The 25,506-nt window shown below is 45.0% G+C and overlaps 1 protein-coding gene across 3 annotated transcripts in view; it reads left to right on the forward strand.

Annotated features, from left to right (window-relative positions):
- KLHL21 (kelch like family member 21) overlaps window positions 1–20,923 on the forward strand; it is a 42,749-nt gene extending 21,826 nt beyond the window's left edge. Inside the window, exons 1-5 of one of the 3 annotated variants that reach the window (XM_083162958.1) lie at window positions 1,367–1,603; window positions 4,071–5,161; window positions 11,151–11,556; window positions 15,486–15,558; window positions 17,083–20,923. In XM_083162958.1, the coding sequence (XP_083019084.1) occupies window positions 4,096–5,161; window positions 11,151–11,556; window positions 15,486–15,558; window positions 17,083–17,400 (1,863 nt within the window). In that variant the 5' untranslated portion in view covers window positions 1,367–1,603; window positions 4,071–4,095 and the 3' untranslated portion in view covers window positions 17,401–20,923. Of the gene's footprint in view, window positions 1–1,366; window positions 1,604–4,070; window positions 5,162–11,150; window positions 11,557–15,485; window positions 15,559–17,082 lie in introns of those variants that run through there. The other 2 variants (XM_083162956.1, XM_083162957.1) reach the window with 2 other exon arrangements.
- Window positions 20,924–25,506: the final 4,583 nt, after the last annotated feature.

The raw sequence follows: 25,506 nt of genomic DNA on the forward strand, positions 1-25,506 counted from the left end.
GTACTGCTGGATGTGACTGTACCATAGGGGCAGGGAGCAGTGGTACTGCTGGCTGTGTCTGTACCGCAGGGGCAGGGAGCAGTGGTATTGATGGCTGTGACTGTACCGCAGAGGCAGGGAGCAGTGGTACTGCTGGATGTGACTGTACCGCAGGGGCAGGGAGCAGTGATACTTCTGGATGTGAGGGTACCGCAGGGGTAGGGAGCAGTGATAATAGAAACATAGAATTTGACGGCAGATAAGAACCACTTGGCCCATCTCGTCTGACCCTTTTTTTAACATGTTACCTCAACCCATATTTGATCCTTATTTCTTTTGTAAGGATATCAATATGCCTATCCCAAGCATGTTTAATTTGCTCTACTGTATTTACCTCTACAACCTCTGATGGGCGGCTATTCCACTTATCCACTATCCGATACCCTCACCCGCAGGGGCAGTGAGCACGGGTATTGCTGACCCTGGATGTACATTTGAGGGGTTTGGATTGGTCAACAACTGTCAGCAAGTATGCTTTAAGGCAGGGGTGGGGAACTTTTTTTGTGCCAAGGGCCGTTTGTATGGGGAAAAAATCCTTCGGGGGCCATATGTAAAAATCCCTTGTCCTGCTGCAGCCGTCCCACACTCCGGCTGCCGCTGAATAGGACAGTCTCTGGCTGCTGTTGATTCAGAGGAATCTCACAAGACCTACTGACCTCTCACGAGAATTCCCCTGTACTTGACTCCCGGCAAAGCTGTCAGGCGTGTGGGTGGGCCACTCAGACCGGCTACGGCCCCCGGGCCTGAGGTTCCCCAGTGTGTAACAAGTTGCTCTCTACAGCACTCTACAAGCTGCCCCATGAATCTTGCTGCTGCCTCCCATCCCCCTGTGTAATCCTGGCTGCATACAGGCAGCAGTGGCAATGGGTTAATACAGCGGTTCCCAAGCTGTGTGCCCTGGGGTGCCTCAGAACACTTGCAGGGGAGCCTTGGATTGGGGATCAGGGACCAGATCAAATTATTTATGGTCCATGTAATAGACAAAACCAAAGCTAGTGGCTTTTAATCATGAAATATGTGAAAAAACACAAGTGAATACTATATTATGTGCCAGTATGATCTATAAACACAATTTTAATAAAAAAAAAAAAACAAGTTCAAAAATAAACTTTTAGCCTAGGAGTGCCATGAAAAAAAAAATACTGTGCAGTGAGTGATTAAAAAAAGTTTGGGAAGCACTGGGTTAATCGCTGCTGCTGTACTGGTGAGTCATGCCTGTCTCCTGGGGAGGGGGTCAGCACGGCTGTCTGCAGCCCAGGAACACGTGTGGTTGGGCTCTGCCCAGGGGGTGGGCGCTCCGGTGACAAAGACCAATGTGAGCAGCTGTAGTGCTGCAGATCCCTGTCCTGTGCCAGCAGCAACCACACCGTACCCAGGCACTGCACCCAGCCCTCCCAGTACAGGATCAGCCCTCCCAGTATAGGAGCAGCCCTCCTAGTACAGGATCAGCTCTAGCACTGAGCTGACTGAGGACCTCTGTGTTTCTGCTGGTAGCCCCAGGTCAGTATCAGGCCATAGCACAGGAGGATGTACAGTATATACACAACATAGCTGGGATGTGCAGGTATTGTGGTCTCTGTGTATTGTTGTGTGTGTGTATTGTGGCATTGTTTCAGATTGGATGTGTGTGTGTGTGTGTATATATGTGTATATATATATCATGGTATTTTCCCAGCCTAATGTTGCCTTTATGCAATGTACAGTAGATGTTCTGCTCCGATCAGATACTTTATAAGTATTTGCACCGCTGGAGTGAGATCTGGGGATGTTGCTGCTTATGTAATGTAGTTACTGTTGTGCTCGGCCAGCTTGCGTAGTGCAATAACACCATACATACATACATACATACATACACATATATATATATATATATACATACAATTGCATCCTTCTTTATCTACAACAAGCCCTGTACTGTCAGTATCTCTCTGTGCACCACATTTAGCAGGGGCTCTCCTGTCTGCCTCTTACCTTATTTGGGGGCTAAAAGAAAGTTTGCAGTGGAATTTATGACCGGGGGTTACAGAAAGGCCTCCTATGGATGTATGAATGTCCTTGGTTTACATTTAATTCACTGTGGGGATTTCCTACGTGTGTTTTGTATGGAAAGATTGATGTTATATTGGCAATCTAAAAGGTATATGCGCTGTGTGTGTTGCAGCAATGGCCGCCCTAGTTGCGCTGGTGTTGTGGCCGCCAGTCGGGATTCTGGCATTGGGATTTCAAACTCTGTCATCCTGTATATAAACTGTGGCGCTGCTGTGGGAGTCCTAGATATATACACTGTGCCCTAGGTCATAGTTGCCTACCCTCCTGAATTCTGAAGGAGACTCCCTGAAATAGCAGCACTCTCCCTCACTAATCTAGCGATCTTGCACATTTCACCTAGCCCACATTACACTGTTACATTTTTGGGGAAAAAAGGAATGAGAGATAGATACATTTATATTGAATCATCAGCACCATTTCCCAGCACTTTACCAAGTATAGTAGCTCTTACTAACTGTTTTGGGGCTCATCTACATTTGGATATAAGTAATTTTAAAAGATTCCACTCAGATATAGCAGTACACACCCACGATTCTAGATGCCATGTTGACCATCTTTTTTCACAATCTCTCCATATATGGAACTAGACATGCCCTTTGGGTGGAGCATGACACGCCCCCTCAGTGGGGCGCTATGCAAAATTATACTACCAACTATAATCTTCCTGAAACTCATTTTCAAAAGTAGGCAAGTATGCCCTAGGTATATACACTGTGTGGTGCTGCTGTGGGAGCCCTAGGTATATAAACGGGATGCAGTTAGTATCCCAGCGATCAAAATCCCGGCACTTTCTCCCTCTATGGGTGTCGTGGACACCCAATTTAAAGAATAAATTAGTGTAAATTAGCGTAGCAAGGCACCGGGCCTGCAAGGGGGGGCGATCCAGGCCCCCCTTCCCCCTTTGCCGGGATTCCGGCATCAGGATTTTGACTGCCGGGATTCCGACCGCCAGGATTTTATACCAATCCCATATAAACTGTGTGGTGCTGCTGTGGGAGCCCTAGGTATATACACTGTGGTGTTGCTGTGGGAGCCCTAGGTATATACACTGTGGTGTTGCTGTGGGAGCCCAAGATCGTATACAATTTTATGGTGCCGAATGTCACAGGTCGACTTGGTTCATACTTTACTATCCAAGTGGACATACTGTAGACTAAGATTCCAATAGTGTGCCAAGCATGGTGAGCAGACACTGTGCACATATACAGTGCCTAGTGTTCACTCTAGGAGTGACAGCGGGCAGGGCGCTGGGGGGCGGACCGGGCCGCCGCCGTCATGAAAGAGGCGTACTTGGGCCGATATTGTTATCAATATCGTCATCAAAGGGGGCAGGCCCGGCCCCGTCCGAAGCCAATGTGCTGCCGGGGAAGCGCCAGGCATCGCCGTCTACGGCGACGCTGGGCTTCCCCGTGAGGTTGTTTTAGCGGGGCGCTGCGAGAGGGGCAGGGCGCATTTTGCCCTTTAAAAATCGGGCAGGGCGCAGCGCCCTGCTAAAACAGCCTAGCGGGAACACTACAGTGCCCAAATGGACTCCTGTGACATTCAGCACCAAAAATACTTGATAAACTCATGTCGGCCATGTGCTCACATACAACTAACATTACAGTCGATCTAGACGCGATCGACTATCTTTAGGCATCTAAACTTGTTCTAAGGGTCATCAACCATAACCTGGACGATTTAGACAGCGTCGTTCCACTATGCCATAACCGCACTAGGTATATACACTGTCTAGTGCGCTGCAGCAGTAATAGGTATACATCAGTATAAGACAGTGTATGAGGCAATAGTAGGTGTAAAGAGGTGGACTGCAGTGTATTGCATACATTACTGTGCATGATGTATACATGGGCACTGTTACAGTGTGTTGGGGTACAGTAGACATGGGCGTCATTACAGTGTTTGGGGGTACAGTATACATGGACATAATTATAGTGTGGGGGGGAAGGATACATGTCTCACATACTTTTTCTTCTTCCCAGATGATCCGCCGCTGAGGCCAGCACCATGGATAGAACGCTCTCCACGTCCCCCAGTTCGGACGGTGGTGGAGGGGGTGGTGGCACCCCCGAGACCTCCTCGCTGCCTTTCTTTGACTCGTCTCATGCTCTGCACCTCCTCCGCGGCATCAGTGAACTGCGGGCCGAGCAGAAGTTCTTCGATATGACAGTGAGCGCAGGCGGCCAGGACTTCCCTTGTCACCGCACCGTGCTGGCTGCCGCCAGCACCTACTTCCGTGCCATGTTCGCAGGCTGCCTGAGGGAGAGCCAAGCCGAGCGGGTGGAGCTGCAGCAGGTCACCGGCCCCATCCTGGCCCTGCTGCTGGACTTCTGCTACACGGGCCGGGTGACCGTCAACCAGGAGAACGTGGAGCTGCTGCTGCAGGCCGCCGACCTCTTCCAGTTCCCCTCAGTGAAGGAGGCCTGCTGCGCCTACCTGGAACGCCAGCTGGATGTCAGCAACTGCCTAGAGATCCAGGACTTTGCTGAGGCCTACGCCTGCCGGGGTCTGGCCGAGAGCACCAAGCGCTTCATCCTGGCCCACATGCCCCAGCTAGCCCAGGCCCGGGAGGTGGAGAGACTGCCCTGGAAGCGCATGCTGGAGTACATCATGGATGACCGGCTGTGTGTGGACAAGGAGGAGACGGCCTACCAGATCGTCTTGTGCTGGGTCCGGGCTGACCTGCCCCACCGTCAGCACCGATGGCCTGAGCTCTTCCAGCATGTCCGTCTGCCCTTTATTCGCCGCTTCTACCTGCTGGCCCATGTGGAAAGTGACCCACTGGTCTACTACAGCCCCTCCTGTCTGAGACTTATCAGCGAGGCCCGTTCCTTCCAGTCCTGTGAGTATGACCGCCACGACCAGCCCTGCGAGCGGATGCGGCCCAGACCCTCCACCGGTTTGGCAGAGATATTGGTGGTTATCGGAGGCTGTGACCAGGACTGTGATGAGCTGGTCACCGTAGACTGTTACAACCCCCACACTGGTCAGTGGAGGTACCTGGCGGAGTTCCCCGACCACCTAGGTGGTGGCTACAGCATCACGGCGCTGGGCAACGACATCTATGTGACAGGTGAGGCACAATAACTGGCGCATTTTGCAAGGAAAAGGGATTTGGGTTATGATGTCGGGGACATAGACCAATCAGTTGGCGTACAGGATGTGCCCAGGCTCGATTTAGGCTACTGCCCATTTATTGGATCAGGCACCAGCTACCAGCTAGGAAGACCATGTCCCCTTCCATGTGGGTTGTCTGTTCAAGGATGCCATGCCAGCCTCTACAGCCTGAGAGCCACAAGATGTGGGCTTTTACATTCGTGTTCATTCCAGCACCCTACATCTTCCAAAACCTGTGCAGTTCATCTTCCCTAGCAAAGTGTGGTCTATATTTCAGCACTTATATACAGACAAACAGCATGGGTTTTGAAAGATGCAAGGTGGTAGAATACACGCTATACAAGATGGTATAGTCTCCGAGGTAATGGGTACTAGGTTTCCTAGTAACCCTTGCAGCTGGCACATGGGCGGTGTTTTCTGGCCTTATGTCCCGTTTTTAACTGGGAGTGGTATAAAAGCAGCTATTAATCTCATAGTACACAATGGATGGGCTAGCATATGGCATCTGTGGCCAGCTAATATGGGCAGAATCCTTACCCACAGGCCTTAGAGGCAATGGCAGAGTCTATTACTGATGAAGGACCGGTTATAAGAGGAATGCTAATAGCAGTTACAGCTGTCCGTATTGATTTTATATATATTTTACCTCCTACAACCAGCGCCCTACTCTGGGAGGAGTTACCTTCATTAGGGGTTGTTTTATTAAGCCGTGAATAGTACTTGATACAAGCTACCTCTAAGCTGATTGGTTGCTATGGGCAGCTTCTTCACAGCTTGATACAACAACTCCCTAGTGAGGGGTCTAATCCGATGTCATTGGCTGCTGAATCGCTCTGTGCTTACATCACAGCCAGTTTTCTGCCCGGTGCTCCGTGTACCTTGTCAGCAGACAAATCCCAGCGTCTTGTGTGCTGTTTGCTGGGATCCCTGTTAGTGCAGTCAGGATCACAGCCTTATTATCCTCCTCCTCACCATCACGCGGAGGTGTATTAATAGCCCATCAGAGTATTGAATAAACAGCCTGAGACAGAAGTAAATCATTTTATTTACAGTAATAGGGAACATATTCAGACCTTGAATCATAGAAGCACCGACTGCAATCCTGAGACATTTCTAGAAACATCGTGTTATTTACTGTAATCACTGGGGTAAACCTTGCCTAGCCCATAGCAACCAATGAGAAATTAGCCTTTATATACTTGTATAACAATCTTGGCAGGGCTATCCTGATTCAGACCCAAAAGGTGGATATATTTTACCAATGCACACCCCGGTACCCTCTGAGAGAACCAGGCCGCTCCCCATAACCAATGCGGTTTCAGAGAAGTACTGTTCAAAATTCAAACAGTGGAGCCATGCCAACTGCCATTCTAAACTTGCCACTTTAGAAACTAACATGCACTGAAACTAGAGGGAGGAAAATTCAGGACAAATTTGAGGAAGAATTACTTTACAGAAAGAGTAGTAGATAAGTGGAATAGCCTCCCATCAGAGGTGGTAGAGTCAAATACAGTAGAACAATTTAAACATGTTTGGGATAGTCATATTGATATCCTTACAAAAAAATAAAGATCAAATATGGTTTGAGGTAATATGTTTAAAAAGGGGGCAGACTAGATGGGCCAAGTGGTTCTTATCTGCCGTCAAATTCTATGTTTCTATGTTAAACTGACTCCCTGGCAGTGGGTGTGGCTCCTCTATTTGAAATTTTAATTGTGCTGCAGCCACACCATTGGAGCAGGCAGCTACCCCGTGGCCCTCTGAGAGGAGCAGGCAGCTGCTGTGTGGCCCTCTGAGTGGACCAAACTTCAGGTAGCTGCCCCTCTAATATTTTATTGTTTCACATCAGTCCCTGCCCTTGTGGAGCTTACAATCTATATTTCCTCTCACACGGATACACTAGCAGGTCTGCCCATATTTTTAAGTTGTAATCGTTTTAAAAGGCAAATTCAGGTTGGATTTGCCTTTTTGAAATGAATGCCTCTTAATAGAATTTTTTTTTTTTAAGGTTTCAGGGGCACATTTATCAAGATCGCATTTACAATGCGATCTGGGCAGAATATTACCGCCCAGGATCACATTGTAAAATGCGATCATATCACCTCAATGTATGAAGTTTGAGGGCACAGGGACAGGGCTCCAAAAGGAGCCCGTCATTGCGATACCTGAAGCCGGGGGTTCTGCACATATGCGCTCGGGCAGTGCGATGTGTAGCCATAGGCTACAATGGGCTATCGCCATCCCAGAATGGCGATAGCCCAGGGATGCGAAGCTGGGCTGCCCGATGTTGATACATCGGGCAGCTTCGCATCACCCATAGAAACCTATGGTGGATGCGGCGGTGAAGGGGATATCGCAGCAGGGATCGGAGATTCCTGCTGCGGTCCCCCTTTTAATACATTTAGCTGATACTTAATATTTGCGGTTAACCCCCGAAAATGGGTGTTTTGGGGATTTAGCCGCAAATATTACTTGATAAATGGGCCCCTTAATACCGTTCCCATGTAATATAGTAGCTGGCATTGGTGACTTTGGGGCAGATTTATTAAGCTCGGTGAAGTGATAAAGTGTCTGTTTTCTATCACTGGCCAATCAGCTCCTACCTGTGAAACAGGCTTGGTTTGAAAAATGACAGGTAGCCGGCCTACCATTCGCAATGTGCGTACGTTCGCACTGGCTGTGAATGTATGTTTTACATAAACATCCATTCGCATCCTGGGGGTTACTCCCACATCATTTGATGGTCGCCGACCATCGAATGATGTGGACCGTGCATGCAGATCTCAGAGCAACCTTACATATGTGTGCACATTCAGAGGAAAGTGGGCGGGCAGCTGCCGGTACTTGTGTATTATCACAGCGCCCGAATTTACTATGTACGCAAACGTAGTGAAATCGCATCGCAGCGCATTGCATGCCGTTATGGTATGGCATTCGATGTGATTTTGACGTTTGTAATGGCATTTAATGTACTATAGCATTAAATGACATATAGGGGGAAATTTACTAAAGGAAATTTGTAAAAAATAGGTGTATTTGTATCCAGAAATACACTTTTTTTTTTTTTTACATTTACTATCCCGAAAATACGGCAATTCGTAGTCGTATTGATAGCACATCCATACGACTACGAATTGCCGTATTTTTGGGATAATAAATGTCAAAAATAAGTGTATTTCTGGATACAAATACACCTATTTTTTTTACAAATTTCCTTTAGTAAATTTCCCTCATATTGTTATTTATTAACACCCCCCCCCCCCCCCCCCAGTATCGCCGTGATCCCTGAAGCGTGACGGTACGCGTCCGACCGACCTTTTCATACCCCCACTATCCACGTCGGCGTGGAGTTGATTTTTTTTAGTGTGGCGAGCGCAGCGATCTACCGAGTCCGAAGCGTGGCGAGCGGACTCGGTGGCTCGCTGCGCTTGCCACACTATATAAAATCAACTCCACGCCGACGTGCATAGTGGGGGTATGAAAAAGTCCGTCGGACGCGTACTGCCGCCGCTCGCCACGCTTCGGGATGACGTGGATAGTGTGTGTGTGTGTGGGGGGGGGGGGGGGGGGGGGGGGCAAAATAAATGCCATTATATGTCATTTTACCATTAAATGCCATTATTCTAGGTTCCATCAGACCTGATATCTCATCGCATGCCATACAATAATGGATTCACTGACACAGTGCAGTGAATTCATTACACAGGAAAATCACATTGCATCGCATGCCATACAATATGGCATGCAATGCGATGCGATTTCACTACCCTGAATAGCCCTCTACGCAAATGGAGTAGTGGGCGCCGTGATAATACACAAGTACCCAGCTGCCCTCCCCCCGCCATCGGCCCATTAGCATGAGAACGCCCAGTGTTCTTATGGTAAAACCCATAAAATGCTGGTCGTTTCCATATGGTAATGGGTTGACATGCCCCCGCCCCCCCCCCCTCGCGCGCACACCGAGCACAAATATCGGCCCCATGCAAATGCACGCGGCCTTGCTTATTATTTACCAATCAAGCAGCATGGATATATTGTAGCTAAATAAATCTAGCACGTATCACAGAATCCAGGTGTCTGCATAGTATGAGGCAAATTCTATGCCTCATCCAAGTGTTATTCAGTGATCCACGAGGTTCTGCAGCAGTGTTGCCCATTATGATTACGCGCACAACATGGCAATTATGGATCAGATTAGAAAATAATCAGCTAGACTACTATATAGCCTTGTGGCTAACAAAACGTCCCCCTCATGCTCCACGTCAGACCCTTGGTAGTGTGAGCCTCTGCTCTAACCTAGGATCCGCCCATTTAGTTCCGAGGCTGCCTACATACTGGAGAAGCTCTGCATTGCCCCTGGGACTGCCCTCTGCCCGGAATGTCCTTGTGTGGTCACTGCAAGCAACGTCACCGGATTTATCCCTTCAATATAGCGTTCACCTTAAATGCTGCCATTAGTATAGCAGGAACCAAGTGAGATGGTTCTGGCACCTTCTCCTGGTCCCCCAGCTGTCACTGACAGCTGGGAACTAATGATGTCATTGCCCACAGAAGAAGGCAAATGGTTACTCATACATCAATAGTCATAGAGCGGAGCTGCTGTTACAGTAATTATGTTCTGTCTGTAGCACTGACACGTTCTACAGTGCTGTAGTAACAGGCAGCCTAGGCTCGCTGGTACCAGCCCCAGTGACTCTTCACGTCTAGCGCCCGTAGTAATCCCCTGCCAGTCTCACATGTAAGTGGCATCACACACAGGGATCCTGGCCTGGTCTGTAATTCTGTCTTGTGAGCTGCGATTGTCGCTTCAGCCTCCGTCTTGTTATAGCGTATAAACTCCAGCTACTCCTTACGGCAGACCTGGCCCACCTTTGGCTCTCCAGCAGTTTTGAAACTACACATCCCAGCATGCCCTGACATTCCCTAATATCAAAACTGTAACCGGGCATGCTGGGATGTGTAGTTTCACAAAAGCTAGAACCCCACTGGATTTCCAGGCCTGTCCTACGGGATGTATAGGAGCAGGTGCAGTTACACTCTGGGAAGTGCATTTTCTGAGCATACACTTCAGTGACCCTGGGCGGTGTGCAGAAGAGCATGTCCATTGCCAGAGTCTCTGTGCTTCTGTTCTGCTGCACCCTGGGCATTCATTTTGTTTTGCAGCTCAATACATTTGCTCCCAGCCCCAGCAGAAGACTAGGAAAGTGGAAGATGGAAGTGGGTTGGATGCTAACTTGTTCCATAATTGGTTTGCCGGTAAAGATGCTGTATATGAATGTCCCTGAGGATCTGGCAAAGGGAATATAGCAGCAGGGATGGGATATCTTAGATCAGAGATGGGGAACCTTTGGCCCTCCAGCCAGTTTTAATATGGCAAAACTGTAGCAGGGCATGCTGGAATGTGCAGTTCAACAACAGCTGGAGGGCCGAAAGGTTCCTCATCCCTGTCTTATAGATGCATGATCTCCATATTTGCTCTGTGTTTGCCCTTTTATAGATGCTTTTCTGTCATCTAGACAAATCCTCAGGGGTGGTCAAAATAGTCCTCGATATCTACCAACAAGTCACAATTTCCGGACCTCTAGCTGGGGCACTGGTGTAGTCAATACTTACATTTTCTAACATCTGCTGCATTCATTCCTAAATGACCCCTTCTACAGATCACAGGTGGCCTGGAAAACATGGACTATTGGTAGACCTCAAGGACCGGTTTGCCCAGCCCTGTTGTATGTGAAGGATCATCTCTCCTGTGTCTAGAGTCCTACAAACCATTGACTAAACGAAATGACTATGCCATCACAAACGCCAAACATTAGGGTTTGGTGGAAGCGGCTTTAGTAGAGGTTTCTGTAATATGGTATATTGACTAGCTGATTGGAAGTTGGACAGTTATATGGCCTACCGGCATAAAATTCATATTTATTTCGCATTTTCTTGTATTCCAGGAGGGTCTGATGGATCGCGACTTTATGACTGTGTCTGGAGATACAATTCCAGCGTAAATGAATGGACGGAGGTCTCGCCAATGCTAAAGCCCCGGGAATACCACACCTCCACCGTACTCAAAGGCCTCCTCTACGTTATCGCATCCGACAGCACGGAGCGCTACAACCACACCATAGACTCCTGGGAGTCGCTGCGGCCTATGCTGTACCCCATGGATAACTGCTCTACCACCTCCTGCCGGGGTAAGCTCTATGCTATCGGCTCTCTGGAGGGCAAGGAGACCATGGTCATGCAGTGCTATGATCCGGAGAGTGACTTGTGGTCCCTGGTCAACTGTGGCCGGCTGCCCCCTTGGTCCTTTGCACCAAAAACTGTGACACTTAATGGATTAATTTATTTTGTCAGGTGAGTCTCTGCCATAGTAATACATTTGGGAATTGTTTGGGATGTGGAATATTATGATGATGCTTTATGCATGTACTAGAAAGGATCCTCAGCGCCCAATTACAGAGTATCTGAACGATTAAGCAAAATTGGAAACGGTGACATCCAGTTGAATACAATAGAGCACAGGTTCTCAAAGTCGGTCCTCAGGACCCCACGCAGTGCATGTTTTGCAGGTCTCCTCTAAGAATCAAGTGAAATAATTAGAGCCACCTGTGGATCTTTTAAAATGTGTCAGTCAGTAATGAGAGCACCTCTCTGCTGACCTGGAAAAAGAGAACTGTGTGGGGTCCTGAGGACCGAGTTTGAGAACTACTGCAATAGAGGACACGTACAGGGTACATAACCATAGCTGCATCAGCAGGGGGCACTGACCTAAGTATCGGGGGGAAGAAAACTGCAGGATTTGGTGCCATCGAAGATCTTTATAAGTAAAAGTAGTAAAAGCACACGAGAGAAGAGAGCCCTGCTCTTGAGAGCTTACATTCTAACGGGGAGGACTTGTAGGAATTCTGTGGTAAGGTCTCATTAAAAGGTGAGGGGTAGATGTATGAAGCAGTGATAAGGAAGGAGAAGTGAGCCAGAGGAGAAGTGGCCCATGACAACCAATCAGCACTGACGTAACATCTATATTTTGCATAATATAACATTATACAGAGCAGATGATTGGTAGCCATGGCTACTTCTCCTCTGGCTCACTTCTCCTCCCTTATCACTGCTTCATACATCTACAGACTTGCATTCAGTAAACGGACAATGCTGTATCCTAGTGTGAGATCACAGTATACAAGTGCACCCATTGAAGTGTGTGCCTCAGTAGTGTAACTAGCTGCTATCGAAGTCCTCTGTTGTTTGTAGGTGACACAGTTTATGTGATGATATATTGAGGGTAGGGGGGGGGGGGGGGGGGGGGGGGGTTGTCTGGATTTCCCGGCCAGTCACAGTTCTAGCTGGTGATTTCTCACTGTTCTGTTACTACTGTAGGTGTCACTTACCACCACATACTGTTATACGTGGAATTATTTATTTCATTGCCTTTACAGTTGTGTTATCAATCCCATCCTTGAAGAAAAATCACAATAGTCCATTCTATGCATTTGCTCCTATAATGATAAAAACACTCTAATATTCCTCCCACGTATAAAGTGTCCATACACTGGTTCTAACATTGTACATTAAGGAATCCAAATACATTTATACTAGGAACTGTTCACACTTTACATTATATAGAATTTGAGGGTTTTTTATGTTTTTTTTTTTCTCTCAAAAACAAGAGCTTCATCATGATGATCAAAGAACATTTAAGGACATTTAACAAAAAGCAGTTTTTAGAAGAACCAAACCGGAAAACCATGACCTTTTATAATACCCCTTAGAACTCTGTAGTTTATCATTAAGAAATATAAAGAATATGGCCCATCAATTTTACCTAGGGTTATTCACCACCCCCACCCCCACCCCCAAGCTGCTTTGGAACTACACATCCCAGCATGCCATGTCAGTTTTGCTATTAGGCCACGCTAAAACTGTAGCAGGGCATGAGGGAATATTCGTTTTATATCAGCTGGAGGCAGTGCCACATGTTGAATACCCTTGATATAAGCCTACATTGGGGTGAAGCAACACCTATATCCATATAAACCCAGCAATTTTAGTATCTGCAAACTGTTACATGTAGAAGGTCTTGCAGAGGGGTGGGAGTACAATTCTGCTTCAAACTCTAAGGTACCTTTCAAAGTAGAAGTCAAGAGACCAAGGCCCTTATTCTGGTTCACTCGCAAAGGCAAATTCCTTCCCAAATGGACAAAACCATGTGCACTGCAGGTGGGGCAGATGTAACGTGTGCAGAGAGAGTTAGATTTGGGTGAGTTATTTTGTTTCTGTGCAGGGAAAATACTGACTGCTTTATTTTTACACTGCAATATAGATCTTTCTTTGAAGTAAAACCTCACCCAAATCTAATTCTCTCTCTGAACATGCTACATCTGCCCCACCTGCAGTGCATATGGTTTTGTCCATTTTAGAAGGAATTTGCCTTTGCGAGTGAATCAGAATAAGGGCCCTAAAACTTGAAACAAGATCTTTCAGGTAAAAATGTCAGAGACCCCTTTCAGACAGATGGCTGGTCCCAGCTTATGTTGGCGCCATCCGTGCACACGGGTACTACCCCGGGGCTTGGCGATAAGATTGTTTCCAAGCGCCAGCACTTCCTGTGCTGTAAATGGATTCCAGGTTGCATCGACCAGGACTGTCCAATATCACTGTGCCTTTCTGGGTCACTAGGGTCGGGTTGGGCAAACTGACAAAAGTCCTAGGTTTATGTTCAGTAACCTGGGATTTTCCTGTAGAATCTGGGTATAATATTCAGGCAATACCAAAAACCTATCATTAAACCCACATTGGACTGGCATAAAGAAAACCTTTTTAAAATATCTCGTCATGTCCCGGCCTAAACCTCAAGGCGTTCGTCAACAATGCTGCATCCAAACCGATGGAACTAGAGCCAGATGTCTGGGATTGGAGTGGTGAATACTTTCCTCAATAAACTCTTGTAACCCCTTTCACACAGACATTTGAGTCAACCTGGGTCCTTTCTTGGTGTGAAAGGGTTTATGTGGGTCCAAACTGTCAATGTTATTGATTTAAATTTACATGTGTGACTCGTGGAGAACAGAACAACGCCAGTTTCGGGTTCCAAGTAATCTTCCCGCTAGCTCTGTACTTTGCATCCTCCAAAGATCTTTCAGACTATTTTTCAGAGGTATAAATAGACGGCTGTGGGATATAAAAGCCCATCTTGGCAGCAATGTTCTCCCCTACAAGAACATTGCATTCCCTTAAACACCCAGAACATAAACAGCACTGAGCACGATATTGTCACTAAATATAATGTTTAAAGGCTCCGACCCGCAGAGGTTCCTCTGAGGCATCGCGTCTAGCCGACATAAACCAAATGTCCCAGTGATCCCTGTATAAACGTCATTCCTCAGTAGTTCACCATGACCATTCTTAAGGCGGCGGCAGCTGCTGATCCCCCCCGCCAGCGACTGCTAAGGCTTCCCACCTGTTCCTGTCTCGCACTCACTTCTATAATAAAAGCAGGAGAAATGTCTGCAAGATCATGTTCCTGTTGCTGGAAAACAACTGAACAACATGTTTTGTGCAGGCGAAACACCCTTTATTTCTGGTGATGATTCTGCACTGGGCAAGGTTATTACTCCTTGCCTGTGGGCGTACAACATTGCAGACTGTGCGATTCTTCGCACGCGCCGGGTGCAGCTGCGTGTTCCCCGTCTGCGCTGGGTGCAGCCATATTATGTATTGACTGTTAATAGGCTATGGGTCATTGGGTTGACACTGACTGTTGACATGGCTTATGTCAACATTTGAAATAGGTCAACATGGCTCGCCAGGGTCAGACGGCCAACCCGAACATTAGGTCGACCGTCAAAAGGTCAACATGAGTTATTCACACCTGTTTGGGGGAAAAAAGGTGAAAACCTTCCCATTGTCGCCCTAATGCTTTGCGTCAACCTTCCGACCATGTCAACCTTAGCCATTTTGACATATTTCATGTGTCGACCTTTAGTGGTTGACATAATGTATGTCAACCCAGTGACTATATCGTCCTTTTTTTTTTGGCACCATAGGCACAACTTCAGCTTATTTCTCACCCCCTCCCCCACTTTATATATTAAAGTGGGGGGCCCTCTTTATCTTTCATCATAATGCTAAAATTAATAAAAGATGTCAGTCAGAAGAGTTGAACATCATAGTTCTGTCTGTGAAAACATGTTTAAGTGCTATAGATTTTTTTATTTGGGGGGGGGGGGATATTCACTATTTTCAGCTTGTTGGTACTCTCAGTAACACACTTTCTCATACCACAGAGATGACTCGGCTGAAGTGGATGTGTACAGTCCTTTGGTGAATGAGTGGAACCAAATACCTGCTATGAAACAGGTGATGTACATCGTGTTATCTCTAGCTGGTGCCTATTGTGTCTCTGTACATGTGATAGAGCTGGTATTTGTTAAGTTCTTGGAACGGACAGATAATAATAATAAAATATATATATATATATATCTCAAACCCCAATATTCCTCCACGCGCTATAGCCTAAAAACTATATTATAAAACAACTGAATAAATGTAGACTGCCCAACCACAAAGTTCCCTGAGGGCCACGGGAACTAAATGCTAAGATATTTTCCCCAATAGTGGTGAGGCGCCAATTAATAAGTGTACAGTCCTTATGAAAACATCCAATTCATCCAATTTGAATAAAATGACAGAGAAATGTTCTCCAAGAGATTGTTTTTATTTTGGTCTTTGATTTGGTACGTGGTCATAAGACAAAACGCGTTTCGTCTTATAAAGACTTCATCAGGGGAACAACAGTACAATCTGTGATTTTATTAGTTCTCCTTATTGGATAATTGATTCTCTTTCAACGAGAATTAAAGATAAAAAGATGGTGCCATAAATATTTCTTCTGAAAGGCTTATCTGGCCAAACCTTTTGAAAATATAAGTGAAACCGCCCAGGAAGGATTGTTTGGACACTTTCACTCTCCTAGTATTAGTAGTCCGCTCTCGAGGACTTCTGTCTCCCACAGAAAGGGTCGGAGTCACTCATCAGTCTTAAATTGGTGCAAGATATTTCAATCAGGCAGCATGGCAGACAGAGGATCATCGTTTCGTTCCAACTCTTATATATAATTCATTATTGTTTTTTTGTAACTTTTGCTTTTTGCTGTGGTATGTCCAGTCCTACCATATAGCATGTCAAAGGTCATTCGGTCAATATTGACAATAGGTCGACATGCATTTTTTCACATGCTCAGGTGTCAACATGGACACCTGAGCATGTGAGTACCCAATTAGTGTACCACGCCCCCTTGCTTGCCTTACACTGGATGGTAAAATATGAAAAAGTTCCATATATCTAAGAATAAATCTCCAAAAAACTCATGTCGACTTTTGGTGTCAACCTTTTGACTGTCGACCTAGACATTGTCTATCGGCCAACTGAAAGCCCTTTTGTAGGAGGAATTCCAGGTCAAAATGATTAATAAATACCTATATGATCCTCCTTCTGCCAGTAACTACAGGCTGTGAGATGTATCTTTGTGTTTTGATGGAGGGAGTGGAATACATCATTACACTTTATCTTTTAAAACTTAATTTTGTCCCTTTTAACCTTACCGGTTACCTTTGCACATCGATAGCGGCCATTTTGTACAGCCCTGGAAAATGCATTCCCTGCGTATGAACACTTGCTGGGCTGTCACTGGTGATTTGCAAATTGCTTGATTTAATATGAACTTAAAGCCCAAAAAGCAGCTTCCATTGTATCTAGGGGATGATTACTTTTTTATATAGAGAAATCTCATTTACTTGCAGCATTGTAGATTTTGGACTTGCCAGTCCCGGAATCTGTATACACAACACTTTTGGCTGTCTAACGCTGTTCTAATCATTTCAGGTACACGTTGGAGGGAGCCTGGCTGCTCTAGGAGGGAGACTGTACGTGTCCGGCGGTTACGACAATACGTTTGAACTCTCTGATGTGGTGGAGGCGTACGACCCAGAGACGAAGGTGTGGAACATTGTGGGACATCTCCCTCAGTCTACCTTCTGGCATGGCAGTGTCAGCATATTTCGGCAATTTATGCCTCATACCCAGTACAACTTCGACGGGGTCCCGCTAGACAACGCCATCTATGAGCGGAACACGATTAACCTGAACAGACGGAGGCAGAACTTGCATAACCACAACCTGAATGAATTGCATCGGCGATAGATTGTTTTCTGTGTTCTCAACCTAATTTAACCAAATGACCAGTTCGATAGAGGGCCAATGGTGCGCTAGAAGACACTATGGTTTCTATTTTAATAATATTATTATATATTTATATACTTGGTTTTTTTTCCACATGATCACTCAGCAAAATATATACATGCAAAGGTGCGTGTCTGTGTGCTGAAGGCTGTTACGTTTCTTTGGGATTGTACTTCGTTCTTATTAGAATATTTTTTTTCTATTAAACATAAAAACAAAAATATGTAAAATACACAATCCCCCTGCTGATCACCTCATCAGTCATGTAAGTTTTGAATGTTATTGTAGTAGCCATCTTGTCTATCTCATACATATAGCCACCATTTTGTGGACTGAATCTGGGGAAATTGCAACAACTTGTTGTAGGTGTGTGGTTGCCATCAGTCACTATATTCCAGAACCTTCACAAAGAGCGTACTGTCACTGGGTCCTAGAAAACCAAAAGGCAGCATGCTGAAGATGAGCCCACAAAATGGCCGCCACAGCTGTAGACCCTGCACAGATAAAATAAAGTATTCCTTACAATAAATGGGATTATTTAGGTTCTTTAGTAAACTATGGGTTCAGATTTGCATAACACCTTGGGCCTAAACTGTAAGGATTGCATATGATAAGCTATTCACAGCAATTTAGCAATGCAAATGAAGGAGGTACCCTGTCTTCATACCACCCCCTGCCTGAATTTATGATCGTAAAAACTGCAATACAATCCCAGTTTCTGTGAGGAATATCATTACTCAGACTGTAGTAGTTGTAGTATCGCCACCCCACAGTAGATCTTCTTGATGATCACCTGAATTAGGCCCCTTATAACAAAACACGAGGGACAAGATTTTACTAAAAGGTTTTTTTTTTTCCACACCAAATTTAGTAATTTCCTGAATTTTAATAATAGACAACCTGCTGAAATATCTAAAAAGCACAACATTCGAAAACACCATCCTGATTTTGCAGTATGTATTTTAATCTGTCGAGTTGCTGTTTCAAAAACTGCTAAAAAATGAGCTGGCTGTGAGCGGTCTGATGCATCATGTCTGCGCTATCCAACCAATCAGCATGCTACTTATTAGGGCAAATATGTATTTATGACCATGGCAACACTTCCTGTTTCATGATAAAGCACCATTTATAGTGCAGAAAAATGAGTTTGCCTCATAAGAGAATGAGGGTTCGATGCACTAAGATTCAAAAGGAGAGTGAGTAACAGCCAGCCAATCAGCTGGTTGTTTATCACTCCAGTTGTGAATACGCTGTATTGCTGTTATGCTCTTGTATGATAGCACACTATGGGAAACATACTGCTCCCTATCTGCCATTGATGAGATCCTGGGTTATATAATGTGTTTGCTGCATAGTGCGCAGTTAGGAATCGGCTGCATTAGCTCATACCCTTTCACACACCGTAATGTCGCCATATGATCACTAAATCTGTGTAATTCCTGTATACTCTGTGTACAGCGCTGGTGCTGTATAGACCGCCATAGTAACCAAAGATCGGAACTGTGTGAGCACAAACCCCAGTGCCGGTTTACTTGAAAATCATTATCATTATTATTTGTATTTTTTTTTCAAGGGCTGCTTATTTAAGCCCTGCGATCAGGTGTACACCACCCCGACAGAGTGAAATCCCGCCCTGTGCAACATCGCGCGACTTTTCCTAAAACTCCTGAGCATGCCTGCATTTTACCTGACACTCCCAGAAAACATCCAGTTAACACCCTCAAATGCCGGCTTCTTGTCAATCAACATGCAAACGGGCAGCGATAGGAAAAAAAAAAAGAAGGTACTTATGTAATATCTGGGCTCCCGTTTTTCTTATAAGACCGCGGCCGCTCGCTGCGCTCGCCACACTATATAAAATCAACTCCATGCGTAGTTGGATAGTAGGGGTATGAAAAAATGGGGTGCATTTAACATGGGAGCCCAGATAATACAGAAGTACCAAAAAAAAAAGAAGTTGATTTTTCAAGTGTGAATTAATCCGGTTACCTATGGTATACTCTGTACACTGCCTCTGCTGATGCCGATAGTTTTCACAATTACAGACGCTACTTGGCTGCCATTAATGTTTTTCTAGAAATCGGTATTTACTCCATTACCTGCAAACTGTGAGGTTTGTGCTGTTCTTATGTTTTGCCTTTATATTGTTTTCTGTAGAATGGTTTCGTTTTTTATTTTACATGATCATTGTATGTTTTGGAATGGAATTGAAATGAAATAAAGTTGGACATAAAACAAAACCTATCCTTGTTTTATGCAGGGAAACGGGGTCTCCATTGAAGCTTCCATTTCTACGGTACATTTCCTGGATAGATGGCATGTTTAGCATCACACCTGTCCTCATTATTATAATGTATCTGTGCTATACTGTGTATTCCAGGGGTTCTCAAACACGATCCTCAGGACCCCATACAGTTCACTTTCTCCAGGTCACCCGACAGGTGCAATCATTACTCACTGACACATTTAAATGATCCACAGGTGGCGCTAATTACTTCACCTGCTTTTCTGTGAGAAAACCTGCAAAACATGCACTGTGTGGGGTCCTAAGGACTGAGTTTGAGAACCTGTGGTGTATTCTAATAGTAGAATGTGCCTTCATATGCTAACACCTTTCTATAGCAGTGATACCCAACCCCGGTCCGCAGGGCACACTCCACAGTCCATGTTTTTGGGATATCCATGCTTGAGCACCGGTGGTTCCCTCAAAATATATGAGCTACTAATTAAATAACCTGTGCTCAAGTATTGCAATCCATAAAACCTGGATGGATTGTGTGCCTTGAGGACTGTGGTTTGGAAACCCCTGCCTTCAGCATACCTCCCAACAAGAGCCTCTCCAGGAGAGAGACAATGCTCTGTTCCTGGACTTCCCTGGTAATGTATGATTGCCAACACCTGTGCTGAAACACCTTTCTTATCAATTCACCTGTTTAAAACAGGTGATGGCAATCATACATTACCAGGGAAGTCCAGGAACAGAGCATTGTGTCCCACCTGGAGAGGGTCATGTTGGGAGGTATGCTTTGAGGGCCAAGTACAATTGTCAAAATAGGTGAGAAAATTGGCAAGCAAACATTGTTATACATCATAATGACCTGTAATGTTACCTTATATAGGAAATATAATCCTTTTTTTTTCCGCACATTTTTTATTTGAATTTATATAACAAATGTGAGTGACGCTGGCATGTTTAGCGGATATTTTGAACATCTTACAGATGCTGGCACGCAAAGGGTTACCCTTGGTACAAACTGAGATTATCTGTCCAATGTTTCTGGTTGGAACAAAAATCTGGTAATTTATGGTGGCATATATGATAAATGACCTTCATGAGGTATTTTGCACGTCAGTGACCGGAACAATTTTTGTACACTGTTGGTTTAAATGAAATGTATTATTCCCAAGTGTTTTTTTTTTTACCCCTTAATAAAAGAGGGGTTTCCTTTTGTACTATACTGTATTAAATGTGTTTTTGATTTTATGGACTTTACATAACTGTTACTGATGTTATTGCAGCAGCATTAAACAGTGAGGACACCTTTCTCCATGCAGAATTGCTTATTACATGCAAAATATTTACCTCTATCCTTGACAAGAATGTAAGTGACCATGTTTCTTCAATGAACAGTGCCCCCTAGTGGTAAACCAACTGTTTGGCCAATCTTTGCAGTAATACTAGTAACCAGCCAGATGATAGTTCTAAGGTAGGATTGTTTTATTGATTTGACACCTTGGAGCACCAGAGAGGCGGGAACTTGGCCAACATAAATGTTGTGGTAGGAGAACTGTAAGCACAGCGTATAATGTAGGCAAATGCTTTGTAGAATTGTAATTGCCTTTGATGATGGGAGGGAAACGCAGGTGCGTGGATATTGAGGTGGGCCTTAATATGCGGTTGGATAATAACATCAATAAGGCAGTTCATTTAAATGTTGGTAATTTCTGTATGTAGACCAGGGTCCATCCAGAAGCCAAGAAATGACAAAAAGGAATAATCTAGCTAATACCCCTTTTACACCAAAACGCCGGGTCGCACCCGGCTTTTTTAGACGCAGGTTCAAGCCGGGTGTGACCCGGCGTTTAGTGCAATTTACACCGGGCTTGGAGATGACTGGATGATGTCATCTCCAAGCGCCAATCACCGCCGCACCGGAACGTTGCTGGGGGCAGCCCAGCACTAAGGTAAGCTGCTGGGCTGCCCCCAGTCACCGCGCGCACCCCCCCCCCCCCCCCCGCACAGGAGGTGAATGGATGCCGCACACAGGCATCCGTTCACCTCCCTCCCCCGCTGCTGTGTGCAGGGTATAGCAGACAGCAGCGCCGGCTGTCAGTGTCAGGCTGACAACCGCAGCGTCCGCAGGTTGGACGTTCCCCATTGATGTAAATGGGAGCCGGATCATCCGACCCGGCGTTCCAATTTACACCGCCCTCTACCCAGGTCCTAGCCATGTTCTACCCAGGTCAGGACCTGGGTAGAAGTCCCGTGTAAAGGGACACGGCGTTAGGGATTTACACCGCCGAAGATCCGGGTCTGACCCGCCGCTGACCCGGATTTTTCGGCGGTGTAAAAGGGGTATAAGTGACGTCAGTGGTACCATTTTCTCATCATTGACCCAATAGCAATAAAAGGGTGTTTCTATCATGTTTTTGCCTTATGGTTTTCACATGTATAAGGTTCTTACAGTTATGCCAACATCAGTTAACTGGAGTATGGTACTTCAGAAGTCACTTTGGGCCTTATTCTGGTCGATGCGTAATTTTCCAAATTCTTTCGGATGGCGTTTTTTAGCCGTCTGCGCATGCGTGGGCAACGCTATGCGCCACGCAAGGTCATGCGCTAGGCATTCGGAACGCCCAATTAGTACGGCCGCACCTGAACCAATGTCAGCTGAACACAAAACAATCCACTCCTCTACTCATTACTCATTAATTACACTCTTGTCATTGCTTCAATTGGTACCATTGCAGCTTAAATGGACCATTACAAAACTCACAAATATATGCTGAAAGCACGGCTGCATTTTGTACACACATTTACACTGAAAGCAATGGACAGAACTTGCTATCACTAATATAAATATCCATGTCACTTTTACATTCACCAATAACAGCACACATTTATACACAATAAAAACAATCCCTTTTTAATGAGGTAGCCTAATTGCATATGTGTGTCATGTGTGTGATGTATGAGTTCCGATGATAGTAGTATGTTTTGCGGAAATACACCGCATCGGTGCGTACGGGCAGGTTCCCGTCCGTTCTGACGCTGTAAGACTGTGCAGAATATGTGTGTGTGTCCACCGCTCACGCAAGGTTTGGATGTCGTCCGTAAACATGCCCTCTTCTTAAAGTGTGAGTCCATCCGAATGCGGAGGACTGGTGGGCGTGGATCTAGCCGCAACCGATCAAATACCCACAATAATTCAGTCATGTGCTTGCTTAGGAACCATTGATATGGCTGAGGTGCATTATGAACAGTGTTTATTCATGAGGCACTGGTTGATAATACCGGCCTTCTCATGCTTCGGAGCCACACATAATGGCTGCTTCTACGATTTGGTCTGTAGGTTTACAAAAGAATGCGAAACCCCCACATTAATATATTTTAAACTAAAATCCATGTTTGTCCCAAAGAAAAAGTATAAAAGGGTGTTTATATTAACCCCTTCATGACAGAGCCAGTTTGTGCCTTCATGACAGAGCCCTTTTTTTCAAATCTGACATGTCTCACTTAAGTGGGGATAACTTTTTTTTGCTTTTACTTATCCCAGTGATTTTGAGATTGTTTTCTCGTGACACATTGTACTTCAAGTTAGTGGTAAATTTTCGTCGATACAGTCTGTGTTTTTTTGTGAAAAATACCAAAATATCGTGAAAAAATGGAAAATTTAGCAATTTGCAAAATGTTAAATTTTCTGCTTGTGAGACAAATAATCATACCACTCAAAATAGTTAATAACTAACATAGACCATATGTCTACTTTATGTTTCCATCATTATTTCAACTTCCTTTTAATTTTTTTGGACACTAGGAGGCTTACAATATGAATAGCAAATTCTCAAATTTTCATGAAAATTTCAAACACTGATTTTTTTAGGGACCAGTTCAGTTCTGATGTGACTTTGAGGGACTTGTATGTGAGACACCCCCATAAATGATGCCATTTCAAAAACTGCACCCCTCACAGTATTCAAAACAGCATTTTGGAAGTTTGTTAACCCTTTAGGTGTTTCACAGGAATTAAAACAAAGTGTAGGTGAAATTTCAAAATTTCTTTTTTTTTGCAGAGTTTCAATTTTAATACATTTTTCTAACGAATACAGTAGATTTTACTAGAGAAATGTGACTAAAAATTGATTCCCCCAATTCTTTTGTTTTCAAAAATATCCTATATGTGGCCCTAGTGTGCACGTTGACCAAACCACAGGCTTCATAATAGAAGGAGCACCTACTTGATTTTGGAGCCTCCTTTTTATGAGATTTTTTTTTAGGCACCATGTAGGTTTCTAGGCACCATAAGTGCTAAAAGTTAGGAACCTCCCCCACAAGTCACCCCATTTTGCAATCTACACCCCTCAGGGAATTCATCTAGGGGTATAGTGTACATTTCAAACCCCCAGGGGTTTCACCAATTTTGGTACAACTGGGATGTGAAAATGGAAAATTACATTTTTTTACACAAACATGCAGTTCTGGCTCAAAATTTTTCATTTTCACAAGGAATGAAGGAGACAAAGCACCCCAAAATCTGTGCCCCAATTTCTCCCGAGTACGGCAATGCCTCACATGTGACCAAAAAATACCAGTTGGGTGCATGGCAGGACTTAGAAGGGAAGGAGTGATTTTTGGATTTTGCAGCTCAGATTCTGGTGGAATTTTGGTGGGTGCTATGTCGCATTAGCAAGACCCCCCAAGCACCAAGACAGTGGAACCCCCCCACAAGTGACCCCATTTTGCAAACTACACCCCTCAGGGAATTCATCTAGGGGTATAGTGTACATTTCAAACCCCCAGGGGTTTCACCAATTTTGGTATAACTGGGATGTGAAAATGGAAAATTACATTTTTTTACACAAACATGCAGTTCTGGCTCAAAATTTTTCATTTTCACAAGGAATGAAGGAGACAAAGCACCCCAAAATCTGTGCCCCAATTTCTCCCGAGTACGGCAATGCCTCACATGTGACCAAAAAATACCAGTTGGGTGCATGGCAGGACTCAGAAGGGAAGGAGTGATTTTTGGATTTTGCAGCAAAGATTTTGGTGGAATGAATGGTGGGTGCTATGTTGCATTAGCAAGACTCCCAAAGCACCAATACAGTGGAACCCCCCCACAAGTCACCCCATTTTGCAAAGTACACCCCTCAGGGAATTTATCTAGGGGTATAGTGTACATTTCAAACCCCCAGGGGTTTCACCAATTTTGGTACAACTGGGATGTGAAAATGGAAAATTACATTTTTTTACACAAACATGCAGTTCTGGCTCAAAATTTTTCATTTTCACAAGGAATGAAGGAGACAAAGCACCCCAAAATCTGTGCCCCAATTTCTCCCGAGTACGGCAATGCCTCACATGTGACCAAAAAATACCAGTTGGGTGCATGGCAGGACTCAGAAGGGAAGGAGTGATTTTTGGATTTTGCAGCAAAGATTTTGGTGGAATGAATGGTGGGTGCTATGTTGCATTAGCAAGACTCCCAAAGCACCAATACAGTGGAACCCCCCCACAAGTCACCCCATTTTGCAAAGTACACCCCTCAGGGAATTCATCTAGGGGTATAGTGTACATTTCAAACCCCCAGGGGTTTCACCAATTTTGGTACAACTGGGATGTGAAAATGGAAAATTACATTTTTTTACACAAACATGCAGTTCGGGCTTAAAATTTTTCATTTTCACAAGGAATGAAGGAGACAAAGCACCCCAAAATCTGTGCCCCAATTTCTCCCGAGTACGGCAATGCCTCACATGTGACCAAAAAATACCAGTTGGGTGCATGGCAGGACTCAGAAGGGAAGGAGTGATTTTTGGATTTTGCAGCAAAGATTTTGGTGGAAT

The sequence above is a fragment of the Crinia signifera genome, chromosome 19, assembly GCF_055691185.1.
Source record: "Crinia signifera chromosome 19, ASM5569118v1, whole genome shotgun sequence".
Classification (NCBI taxonomy): domain Eukaryota; kingdom Metazoa; phylum Chordata; class Amphibia; order Anura; family Myobatrachidae; genus Crinia; species Crinia signifera.